This window comes from Dermacentor silvarum, chromosome 6, assembly GCF_013339745.2.
Source record: "Dermacentor silvarum isolate Dsil-2018 chromosome 6, BIME_Dsil_1.4, whole genome shotgun sequence".
NCBI lineage: Eukaryota > Metazoa > Arthropoda > Arachnida > Ixodida > Ixodidae > Dermacentor > Dermacentor silvarum.
The window spans coordinates 83629917-83642079 of record NC_051159.1 but is presented as its reverse complement, the minus strand read 5'-3'; the positions used below and the strand labels follow the sequence as shown (position 1 = coordinate 83642079).

Here is a 12163-nt window from a genome sequence, read left to right as displayed (position 1 = left end):
CCTTCTCACCTCGCAACGTTTCTATATAAATACGCATTTGGTGCCGCAGATAAACGTCGCCTCCCCTCCCTACCTCCCTCCCTCCCGCCCCCCACGGCCTTTCGCGCGATGGAATATGTCGCGTTTGCTCTCTATATATGGTGATTGTAAAGGAGGAAAGAGACGCTTAATTCTGCAGCCCTTCAGGGAGCACGGCGCAGAACGCGCGTTTGCTCTCCGACGTGCGTTCGCTCCCCGTGAAAGCGCGCGTGCCTGGCGCCCTTTCACTCGCACATACAGCGTCCGGAGCAGGGCGACGATTTCATCGCCATTGACGTCATACGGAACATGACGGCGACTACGACGCCGACGGCAGAAATCCGCTTTGGAGTGTCCATATAATTGCTATCGCAATAAAGAGCTTTGACTTAGAGAAGCATATGTAGTTCTTTTTTCTTTATTGCGTGAATCTTCTTTTGATTTGATTCGTGTAGTTTAACGTCCCAAAGAAACTCAGGGGATATAGGAAACGCCGTGGGGGAGGCTCCGGAGTAATTTTTACCACTGTGGGGTTCTTTAACGTGCACCTAAATCCAAACACATGAGAGCTTTTGCATTTCGCCTCCATCAAAGTGCGGCCGCCGCAGGCGGGAATCGAACTCGGGACCTCAAGCTCGAATCTTTGTTTACAAATTCACTTAGTTTCGTCTGCAACTTACTCTCTCACTCTTTCTACAGATGCAAAACGTTTTACTATGTCATTATCATGCAGTTTTTAGGGTTCCAACGAGCCCCAGGCTTTCTTTAAATAGGATGATTGAGTTGGCAATTTTCAGCGTCGTTAGCGGGACATTTTGAGGAAGAGAGAGAGAGAGGTGCTACGCTAAGGTGCTTCTTGTTTTTTAACCACTGCAGAAAACAAAGCCTCTGACTGTCTGAACTACCTTTCTCAGTTTCAAAATCCTTTGCTCGTGATCCTTGGGGAGTTCCAGTGGAGAACATTACAATGAGTGTGAAGAGATGCAAGTTATCTTGAGCCGAAAATACGGGGTGATCTATTCGTCACTGTGATAAAAAGCGCTTTCACGTATACAGCAACTGGCCTGAGTGCTAGATGGTGAGTATGTGGAATGGGCATTCCGTTCGTGCTTTGGAACCCCTCCTTTTTCATTACCAGCACACACTTATTATCATTCGCGCTACATTAGAACGTCACTTCACACTTTGAGTGGTCAGTATTAACGTGAAAATGAAAGTCCGTGGTGTTTTGCCGAGCGAGCATGACAAGTGCTAGCAGGGAGCATATAACTCCTACCTGCCAAAAGCATGGAATTCGACACAACGGCTCCACGTCAGGCCTCGTCGTATATGTTTAGCCCAAGGACAACCTTGGTGGCTTTAAATCACCCTTACTATTTTAGGACGCGTTTGCTTTTTTTATGCTTTTAATTTTTTTCGGTCAGATTTATCACTTAGAGAAAACGTTAGACGTCAAAGGCCAACGTGTCATCACACCTCGTGGTGATTTATTCAGCTCGTGTTCGCGAGAGAGTCCTTTGGCAAGTTGGAAACAACTCGTGTAGTTCTAGCTTCTGCAAGCAGTCCAGCACGTGTAGAGGACAGTGAGCTCTGCGAGTCGAGAAATGTCGCCGCTGCATGCAGATCCGAGCAGAGGCCGCTCTTGAGGACATCATCTACGCTGCGCTCCGACAGCGTCCGATGAACACGTACACGTACTCCCTCAATAGCCACTCGCACTCCTCCTGCAAAGATCCGTCGACAGACCCGCGCTCGACAGCGTTTATTGTAATATTTGCTCAAAGACTTCTCTTTCTCGACTTGCTTTCTTCGGTGTATGTGCCCCCTTTTTTTCTTGTTTTCTTTTTTTTTTCTTTTTTGCTCGCTCCCGCTTTCCGTTTTCTTTTTACTCAGTTCGTCGCCGCCGCTGCAGATCGCGTCGAAAACAAGTTTGGTCGACACGTGGACGAGAGAATATTTTGACCCGCCTCCCACACCTGTGTTCCGTATTTTGCATGAGACCCGTCAGCGTCGTCGCCTCCGCTTTCTGTTCGCAGAAGCCTCTCCCTAGCAGAGTCAAACGCCTGTGTTGAAGAAGGATCTTGTTGGAAGAACGGTTTAGTAAGGAGCACCTATATAGTGGACGCGTGTATCCCTCAAAAAAAAAAAAAAAGATTCGTCGCCGCTAGCCACGTAGTTCAGATTGTGCTCAACCACCGTCACGTTTATGCACGACATCAAGGCCAGGGTTAGAAGTGAGAGTAGCTAGGCAGGTGCGTGAGTCAGGATAAGGGCATAGGCGGCATTACTTTGTGTACGCGAGGCAGCAGAAACTTTGTCATGTTAAGCCTTGTTAAGCTTAAGCATTTCGAAAATAAGACAAAGGAAACATTCCCTGTGTGAACATCAAAGCCAAATATTCGAGGTTGCTGCTCGTTTCCCAGGCGCTTTCTTACGCGTTGTTCATATAAGTAAATACAGAGAGATATATAGAGAGAAACGAGATGGGAAAGGCAGGGAGCTGAACTGAAAGAGAGGCTTCAGGTTTGCTACTCAGCTCTGCTTTGGGGTAAGAGAAGAAAAAGACGGAAATAATAAAGCCAATAACATACGCTCAAGTTTGCAGTGCTGAAGGGGACTTACTAATTGATTGACTGAATGATTGATTGATAGATGGATTGATTGGGTCAAACATTTTAAAGAAATTGTCTAGCTATTAAACAGGGCGTAGTGCGAACTCCGTATATGTTTCGGCCTGACTTATGCGACGACTATACGACACCATCTATTGGTGCCTACATCTGCCTATTTAGTCCAGTCAATAATTTTTTGTTACTGTTGCTAGGTTTCAGCATTTGGGTATCCTTATAGTGCACCCAAATCTAAGCACATCAGCGTTATTGCAGCCAACCCTCGTAGGAATGTGGCCTCATTGGCTGGGAATCGAACCCAAGAGTTCATGCTCAGCAGCACGCCACCGTGGAGGGAAAGCGCTGTATGGAAGCGACGCTCTCCTCCATGTGCCCCTGTTTAGGACCGTAGTCGCGTACGTCGCTGGCTCAGAGAGCTGTCATTGCTACACTTCCTGAAATCGACTGTGTGATGTGGCCGTCCATCGATGTAATGTGCTGCTTGGGATGAGCGCGCCGTGAGACATCTCTCGGCTTTCGGTCTCTCTTTGAAACTGTTGACCCTTCTCTTCCCATGTAGGGTAGCAAAAAGGACGTGTTTCTTGCATACCATGCTGCTCTTCCACTTATTTTATTTCTCTCGAAAAATATATATAGAGAGAGGATGTAGACTACAGACACTGTTATAGGCTACAGACGTTCAATAAAGTCGAACGGAATGTACACAGAAATATCTTAAACGCCAGGGAGGATGACGCGTTGACCATGACGACAGCCAACGATACAATCTTATCATGCAGGTTATACTCTGAAGCAGGATATAGGTTTATAAAAGCAGCGTAGATATAATTAGCATAAATGGTAGCAGATACATTAAGGAAGTTCCGTAGCGATTTATTGGTAAACGTGAGAGAAATGTGTTGGCCATACGTCGCACCTATTTCAGGCCTCGGATCAATGATTTTAACGTCATTGACCACATTGTGAAATGTTCAGGAGCTCACCGCATACATACATACATACATACATACATACATACATGTATGTATGTATGTATGTATGTATGTATGTATGTATGTATGTATGTATGTATGTATGTATGTATGTATGTATGTATGTATGTATGTATGTATGTATGTATGTATGTATGTATGTATGTATGTATGTATGTATGTATGTATGTATGTATGTATGTATGTATGTATGTATGTATGTATGTATGTATGCATGTATGTACGACACCAAGGACAACATATTGGAAGTTACTGGTACTTACTAATTGAATTAAAGAAATGATAAATTATTGGAAATGAAAATGAATGAAAAAACTGGCCGCAGGTGGGGAACGATCCCACGTCTTTGCATAACGCGTGCGATGCTCTTTACCATTGAGCTACCGCGGTGCCGTTTTCCCATCCACTTTATGGGGTATTTATGTTTTACAACTTTTTTGGAAGTGTTAGCCAGCGCCACCACTCACAAAGCAAAGTGGAGGATGTGGAACATCCTTTCTGCCGCAGGCGTCACGAGTACGTGATCTTTCTGGGTGAAGGAAACTGGTCAATAAACACACATATACTACCCGAAGGCATCAATGTTGCCGGGTTCGAGCCCTCGTTATGTAATGAACGAGAAGAAAGGGAACCGAAGGGTGCCGCTTAGGTTTGTGAGTTGTGGCGCTGGTTAACACTCCCAGGGTTAGTTCAAGTTGTAAAACATAAATGCCCCAGAAAGTAACAGGACGTGTGTCCTCGAAGAGGTCAGGCGTGTGTCGAGTGAGCTCCTCAACAACACTTCGCAATGTGGTGAACGCGGTGTAAATACGGGACCTCAAAGAGGTGTGACGTAATGCTCCCGCATGTCTCTCGCATTTACCGCTAAATCACTACTGAGTTATCGCTTTTTTTTTCCTGAAAAGAGGGTCCACTTTTCACAGTTTTGTGCCTAGAAGTCCTATATAGTATTTCCTTTACTCGGTGTTATTTGCTGATTTAACGAAAACGAACCGTAACATGCACTCAACTGCGACATAAGTTCTGCTCAAAAGTTAAAGCGCAGAACCTTCACACACTTTCGTAGAGATTATGGGATAAGAGCAGTATGATAAGTCGAGGCATCGACCAACGAAAACTGCTTCATTAAGAAGTTAAAACGTCTGTATTTTGTTCCGATTTAGGATGACAAAGGCAGCTGTAGAAGGGTTTGTTTGACAAGAACCACCTGCGTACGCTTGAATATAAGCAAGGTATCGAAAGTATAGCTGGTATAACGCTAGTTGTGCTGCTAGCATAAACGTGTCTCGCTTGCCAGTAATTCCTTCAACTGAAAGTTGAATTTTCGGGGCGACAAGTCGTCATGGAGGGTAGGAGATATCTGAGAACCAAAACTCGTGATGTGGCAGTAGATTTTTTTGTGCACCTGAATCACTGCATTGATGCAAGCCCTGTCTCTCCCAGTAAGTCAGATTGCTAGTGGGTGCCTTTTGTGCTGAACTGAAACGTGAAAGTGTCGACAAATTTCAACTGCCTTATTAATGGGAAATGAAAGATGACGTGCCTCTGCAATTATTGAAGAACTTGAAGTTACTCGACGAACGCCTAAGCATACGCTAAGGCTCCCATCTATTAATCGGTGAAGTCCCTCTTCAGATGAACCGGAGGTTCCATGCAGAACAGGTAAAGAACATGTTATTTCTTGCTTCATGAGTGCATTGTGTACTTTTAGCAGTGATGAAACCGACCCTCCCCATGTCGTGCTCGCTATGCGGTGAAGAAATTTATTGTTGAGTTTATTTGTTCTCCAAGGGCTTTAATGTGAGAATTCCAAGAAAGTTGTCTGTCTAGTATAGCCCCCAGAAGTTTGTGTTGTTTTACTATGTTCAAATGTTGTCCCTGAAGGCACAGCTGAGGGCCTTTTAGATATCCTCTGATGAAGTGTAGCATAGCCGTCTTACTGTAAGACACTTCCATTTCTCTTTGCTTTAGGAACTTGTCTACAATGTTCAGGTGTTCCATGCAAAATAGATTGAACAAGGCTGGCGTATGAATCAAAGGCCCAAATATAAACATAATCCGCATATATAAAGTAACGTAGTGCAGCTGGAAATCTCCGCTGTAAATGCGTCATCACACAATTAGAGAAATGGTCTTAGGACACATAGGATACTGCCTTGTGGGACTCCTTGACTAAGATTATGAGAGGAACTTTTTCCTTTGCTTGTTTGAATAAATATCAATCTGCCATTCAAACAGTCGGATATCCACCGTAGAGCCCTTCCAGAGACTCCCAGTTCTAACAGGCCACACAATATATGGGCATGGCTGACTGTGTCGAAGACTTGTTTAATGTATAAAAACAGCGCTAGTGTGAGATTTTCCTTAGCTCTCTCATGTTGAACATAGGTAGTGATATCCGAAATTGCATCCGTAGTGCATCGCCGCCTTCAAAATCTTTTCATGGGATCGGGAAGTACTTCTGCTTGGTCCCACCACCATTGCAGCCTACTGTCAATCATTTTCTCCATGACCTTCAATAAACAGATCATCAGACTCACATAACAAATAGACGCAAGATAAGAGGAGTTTTACCAGGCCTCAATACAGGTAATACACGGGCTGTTTTTCAAGAGCCAGGGACACATTCATTTTTCGACAAGTCATTGAGTAACTCCAAAAGTGCCAATCGATTAGTATGTCTCAGGTTTTGCAACATACTGTATGGAATGGAATCTGGGCCTGCAGCAGTCTTTGTCTTACAAGACGCAAGCGCACACTTTAGTTCAATCATCGAGAATTTGTAGTCTAATTGTACATGCGGCGACTGAAAACACGCAAAACATTTTGTTTCGCCATTTTAGCTGAATATTGAAACTCAGCACAAGTAATCGAAACGCTAGTTTTTGTGATAAATTTGCAGAATTCCTCAGCAATTACTAATTATGAAGTATCCTTCGCTACTGCGAGAGCACGAAATGGTTGTGTTTGAACAACAGGGCCACTTAAAGCACGAATCAATGAATGAATAGTTGATACTCAATTAACTGGCGTCCGGGGAGACAACGTATCGCGAAATTCACGCCATCTTTTTTTCACTAATTTTTGTAGTCGTCTCCACATGACTGAGTGGATTTGCTGCGAATTTCGACATGCTTGTATATTTAAACTTCGGCGATGTGCTCTTTCTGCTCTTCTTCTTACAGCTCTCAAATGCTCATATTCTCCATCAATTGTTGTGTGCTCATCAGGAATGGACACTTGTTTCTAACACATTTTAGTTGTTTCTTGAATCACGGATGCGAGTTTCTCTACGTCAGCTTCACAATCCACTCGACTGGACAAGTGTTGATGAGGGCTGCCAGTTTTCTCCATCCGCGTATCTTCGTTTCGCAGTACTTTTTAATCATATATGTGATATTCGAATTTGGAAGCTATCGCTTCCACGTGTTTCTGCGTTTGTTGTCCAAACAGCATCGGTAACAAGATCATTAGAGCACAGTGTTACGTCTATGGAACTGGTATAGCGATATCCGCGCATAAATGTCACAGATCTTTCATTAAATACTGACAAACTGCATCTTTCCGCAGAGTATTGAACAATATTCCCATGAGCATCACAGTGATTACTCCCTCATGTTACGTTGTGTGAGTTAAAGTCCCCACAAATGATAATATTTGAGCTTGTGATACAAAAATATTTACCAAATTATGACTGTTACGGCTTGCGACTGTTACACATATTTTAGCGAGATATACGTTGCAGGCTGCATATTGTGGAAAATATGAACTGCTGAAGGCGAGAAGGCAAATCTATTGGAACGCAGAGTATTGTTCTACTATTCCCAGCTGGACGAGATGATCAATATAATACGTAATTAGAAAGACGAAACTCATCACATACTCCAGCCTCCAGTACGTACAGCACAGGGAAGCTGAGTTGTGCAAACAACTTGTGAAAATCATCAGATCTGGATCGAAGGCCATTAGCGTTCCACTGAAATATTACGACATTTTCGTAACGGCTATTCAGGATTGCCATCCGTTAGCACTGATGTGGACAGCTGACTCATTAATTCTATAGACAACAGTATACCTCTGGAAGCTTGTTCGCCTGAGGTAGAGCTGTGACAATCGCTCGAACAGCAGCAAACAGCATGGTTAGAATCATATGTCCAACACTGAGTGGCGCGTTGTGATCCTGGAATGTTCCAGCCGCCGTCTGCGGAAATCGCTGAGGGTAGTTATGAGAGGATCGCTGAGGTTGTCCTAGGTTAGGTCGCTGATATTGTTGTGATGTGTGGCCTTCAGTGGCCGTAGCAGAATGATGACTCCGCTGCCTCTAGGACCCTTGCCCAGCTTGTTACTTTATGCCGATGAATACGATAGTTATTTTACCTTTTATTCAGTTGCCGTAAACTGGCGATATTTCGCTGGCCTTACTGGCATCAAGATTCGGAAGGGGCGCCTTGTGTCGTGGTTGCTTCTCATGAATTAATTAATGTTTGTGCAGCATGGATGCGGCCTTGTTATGTGGACATCCTGAGAAGGAAGCCGTATGGTTACCCGCACAATTTGTACATTTAGGCTGTCGCACACGCTTTAATTCAGCGTGCTCATGGTTCTCGGAGCAGATTTTACATCGACGTGATCCACGACAATTTTTTGGCCAGGTATTCAAACCTCTGACAGTTATAACATCTCAAGACAGGTACAATGCATTCTTCAACCGGGTGGCTGGTAAAGCCCAAGTGGATTCTCTGAGACATTGGTTTCTCATCTCTGAAGTGAAGGATTACACTGTACAAAGAGTGGGGTTAAACTGTACCATCCTCCAGACAGTAGTATCTTGCTTGCCGGCGAACTGACATTACTCCAAAATCTTTCAAAAACTTGAGCAGTGGTCCTTCAGTGCACTAACGCAGCACGAAGGCGAATCTTTCCGACATTTCGAGTGTGCGAAGCCTGCATGTAGGGCTTAACTCTTATTCCTGCTACTCCCTGCAGTAAAAGCAGGTTTTTCGCAGATGCCACTGAGGTAACACACACTGAAAAACTGCTGTCTCTGTTTACTCGGAACGTCTGAACTTTTGACGCGATAGCGTTAAGGGCCACATGTCGCAGAACATCCGGCGCTGGTGTCGGCGTAAGCACCGGCGTCGTTGGCGGATATAATCATGCCGAACCACATCATCCCGGACCACCCCGACCGGGCAGCCCTTCACGTTGCGCAAGGCGTTAGTGAACAAAAATTGAATTTCTCGAAGTAAAGTCCGTCAAAACAATCGTAAAGTGCGACTTAACCACAACCTACAGACCTGATAGCGTCGGATTGTAATTGAATATACGAGACAAAAGCCTGATAAGCAGCCAGGGATATTTGAATCCTATCGCGTTCCACTGTTAGTAGCGAAGCTTAAGCGTCCTCCAATTTTTTTTCCTTTGCCACCGAGTAAATATCTGAGGCAGCAAAATTTGGATTCATTTGCCGAAAATTGTGTCCTTCTTCTGACGGTTGGAACACAGCCGGGATTCCTTCATTTCTTTTCTTTTTGTAGGTCACGAAAGTGGAAAGTGCTTCATCACACTCAGTGACTTCATAATCGCTTAGGTCATAGGTCGAACTACTGTCGTTTTTCTGATGGTGTGTTTCATCAAGACGAGGTCTCTTGCTCACACATTGGCTGGGTTCCACCATGGTCACCGGAGGGGAGCCGTCAGCTCCTTGATATTCAAGAACTAGCCGTACCGGCTTGATCGTGTCATTCGCATGGTGTGTGTTGGCAGAATCTTGGACGCGCTCCTGCGTTGCACTCATGTGCCTCAAAACCCGTTGGAGGTCATAGGCCTCATTCCGCCTTTCTCGGCTGCCCATACTGCCGTAGCGGTTGGAGACACTCCTAGGGAAAAGCCATTGAAGGCTTCGTACCTGGTTTCAATGGGCTTGTAGGCCGCTACACTTCTTCTTACTGAATTTCTGAGCAATGAAGTGCAGGCACATTGTACGCAGCTAGTTAAAACTTAATTAAAAAGCGAGCAACAAAGAACATGGCCACCGCCTCGGTCAACTTCGTCTTCCACGAAGGCCAACTTATTAGAGAAGGCAGCCGGCCGACAGCGAATTGCACTTAAGAACGAAAATGTTTCTGAATCATCCCCTGTTTATCTCTTCTTTTATCTTACTTTGTACCGCAGTTGGCGAGACTACCTTATTCCAAGACGAGAATTCACATTTAGTTTACAAAAAAAAAAGTTTATCACTGCTTAGCACATAACGTCTCGAAAGGGCTCTTTGTTCTCTAGCAAGTGATTGGAGCCCTTAGTGCCTTCCTATCTGTAACTTTGTCAAGGATGCCTTAACTCTTCTAATCTCTCTGGGCAAGCCTAAGTAATTTGCCGGCTCCTTATGCCACGGTATTAAATCAGGAGTCCTTCTCTTCGTACACTGTTTTAGCGTAGCCAGATTTTCGTTAGAGCTGAACAATCCCTACGTCTACGGAAGTGCCCGCTGCTTAATGATAATTTTCGTTAGCTGCATTCTTTCGTCATTTTTAAATGACGGAAAATTAGGCATCGTGATGTGCTAATGGGATATTGTTGAACTGCTAGCCTGGATATGTTTCTATTCTGTTTTTGTGAAGATGCCTAAAGCATTGTAACGCGAAAAAAAAGGGAGGGGGGGGGGGGGGGAGAGACTGTAATACGTGCGCTATCCGATCCGTACGCGGGATACTGCAGCTGACAAGCACTTTTTTGCAGAGAAAGAGGAGTGAGTATAAGTTTTTCACTTCAATAAAAAGGCTCATTTTTTTCAGCGTTCATTGCATAAATTGTAGCTATAGCGCTATTTTCTTTCCTGTTCACGTAAACGTGGTTGCGGACGAACGCCTGTCGTTGAAGCAGAAAAACTCGGAGTGCATCTTGCTCATCGTCGGCCCGCGGAAGGTAATTGTTATACTGAAATCTCCAATGACTCGAAGAAAGTAGCAGAAAGCAGTGCATGCGGGAATCTTGTGTTCTGACGCCATTGATGACGTGATGCCTTTGTCGTTCATTTGTCATCCTTCTTCCATGATTACAAGCGCGTGACAAATCATGATAGCAATTCCACCAAGAACAGCGACAATAAAAGGTGCAGTTATATTGCTTTGTGCTTCACATTGCATTGGTTGCCTTTTTTTTTTCGTATTGACCATTTAGAGAAATATAAAAAGCGTGGGGGTTGTTGCTGGCACATGGTACACTACATATGTTATGTAATGACGGATAACTTGCCGCACTTGTCACACATATTATTATCACACACATTATTATCGCACGCAAGCCTGTCGCACTGTCTTATTGCAAAACGTTTAATTATAAAACAAAACCGACTTCTTCTTTATTCACATATGCTCGCGGAACAAATTCTGTGAGTGCGATAGAAAAAAAAAAGTAAGTGTTCTCACCTGATATGATGCACCTTTTGCTGATACTAGCGTGAGCAGCAGGACCAACGAACACAGAGCTACGGCCTTCATCTCCGAGTGGTGCATTGTTGCAGCTGCAAATACAAAAAAAAATGATTGATAAGCATCCTTGATTGCCGAATTGCTATCTTTATATTTCCTAAATTTATATTTAATATGAGGCACCCAGCGCGTATGGGGAAATACCGATATGCGAAAGTGCTAAGCCAAGTATTAAACAAAGGCGAAAAAGCGATTATGCCACTTTTATCAACTAATAGAGGCATCTTACGCAAGATAACGTAGCAAAGCTTATGAAAGGGTAGAGATAATTCTTTTGGATTGTGAAGGCAGACCTCTGTATGGTTAAGAGTTATGCAGACATTTGGCCAATGTCAGTGAACCGGTGACATGGAAAAACAGGTCTGCCTGGAAACTCTTTCTTCTGCCTGGTATCTTTAAGAAATGCGTGAGATCTCAGATTTCACGCAGTAAAACGATAATGAAGAAGTAAAACGTGACATGAAATAACGAAAAAAAAAGATGCAGAAGATAATATATTGTTTCGACGCACAAACTCTGAAATGGTTGCAAGATAATATTATTCCGTGAAATTAGTTGCCATTACCTGCTTGCTTTCAGCGTACACTTGGATCATGTGCTTATGTACTTGCGAGTTGATGTGTTCGGAGTCATTCTGAAACAATTATTCTATCGCAGTTCTCCGCGAGATGTTCCGAGTAGCTGCAATAAAGTACCGGATGTTATCACAAGTGCACCGTAGTAGACACACAACGATGGTGGGTTGGGGTATTATTTAGTTATTATTTATTTATTTATTCAAAATACCTTACAGGCCCATTGAAGGGCATTGAGTAAGGGTGGCAACAGTAATTACAAGTAAAAAAAACAATATACAAAAAAATAAAAAAAAGATACAGACGAAAAAAAAGGCAACAATACAAATATTACAAAAAGCAAAGTACAACATCTTTATACAATATTAATACGCAACGAATTCAAGTTATCACTTACTTACTAATTTACGCATACCGTGTCTTGATATCGCGAGACATTGCATAAAGGGTACATTGTA

General features: G+C 43.7%; 1 protein-coding gene across 2 annotated transcripts in view; it reads right to left on the bottom strand.

Moving 5' to 3' along the window:
• Positions 1 to 12163, bottom strand: part of LOC119455683 (uncharacterized) — a 171960-nt gene that overhangs the window by 16879 nt on the left and 142918 nt on the right. For both annotated transcript variants that reach the window (XM_037717108.2, XM_049668953.1), the window contains exon 2: positions 11068 to 11162. In XM_037717108.2, coding sequence (XP_037573036.1) covers positions 11068 to 11154 — 87 coding nt within the window. In that variant the 5' untranslated portion in view covers positions 11155 to 11162. The remainder of the gene's footprint in view (positions 1 to 11067; positions 11163 to 12163) is intronic.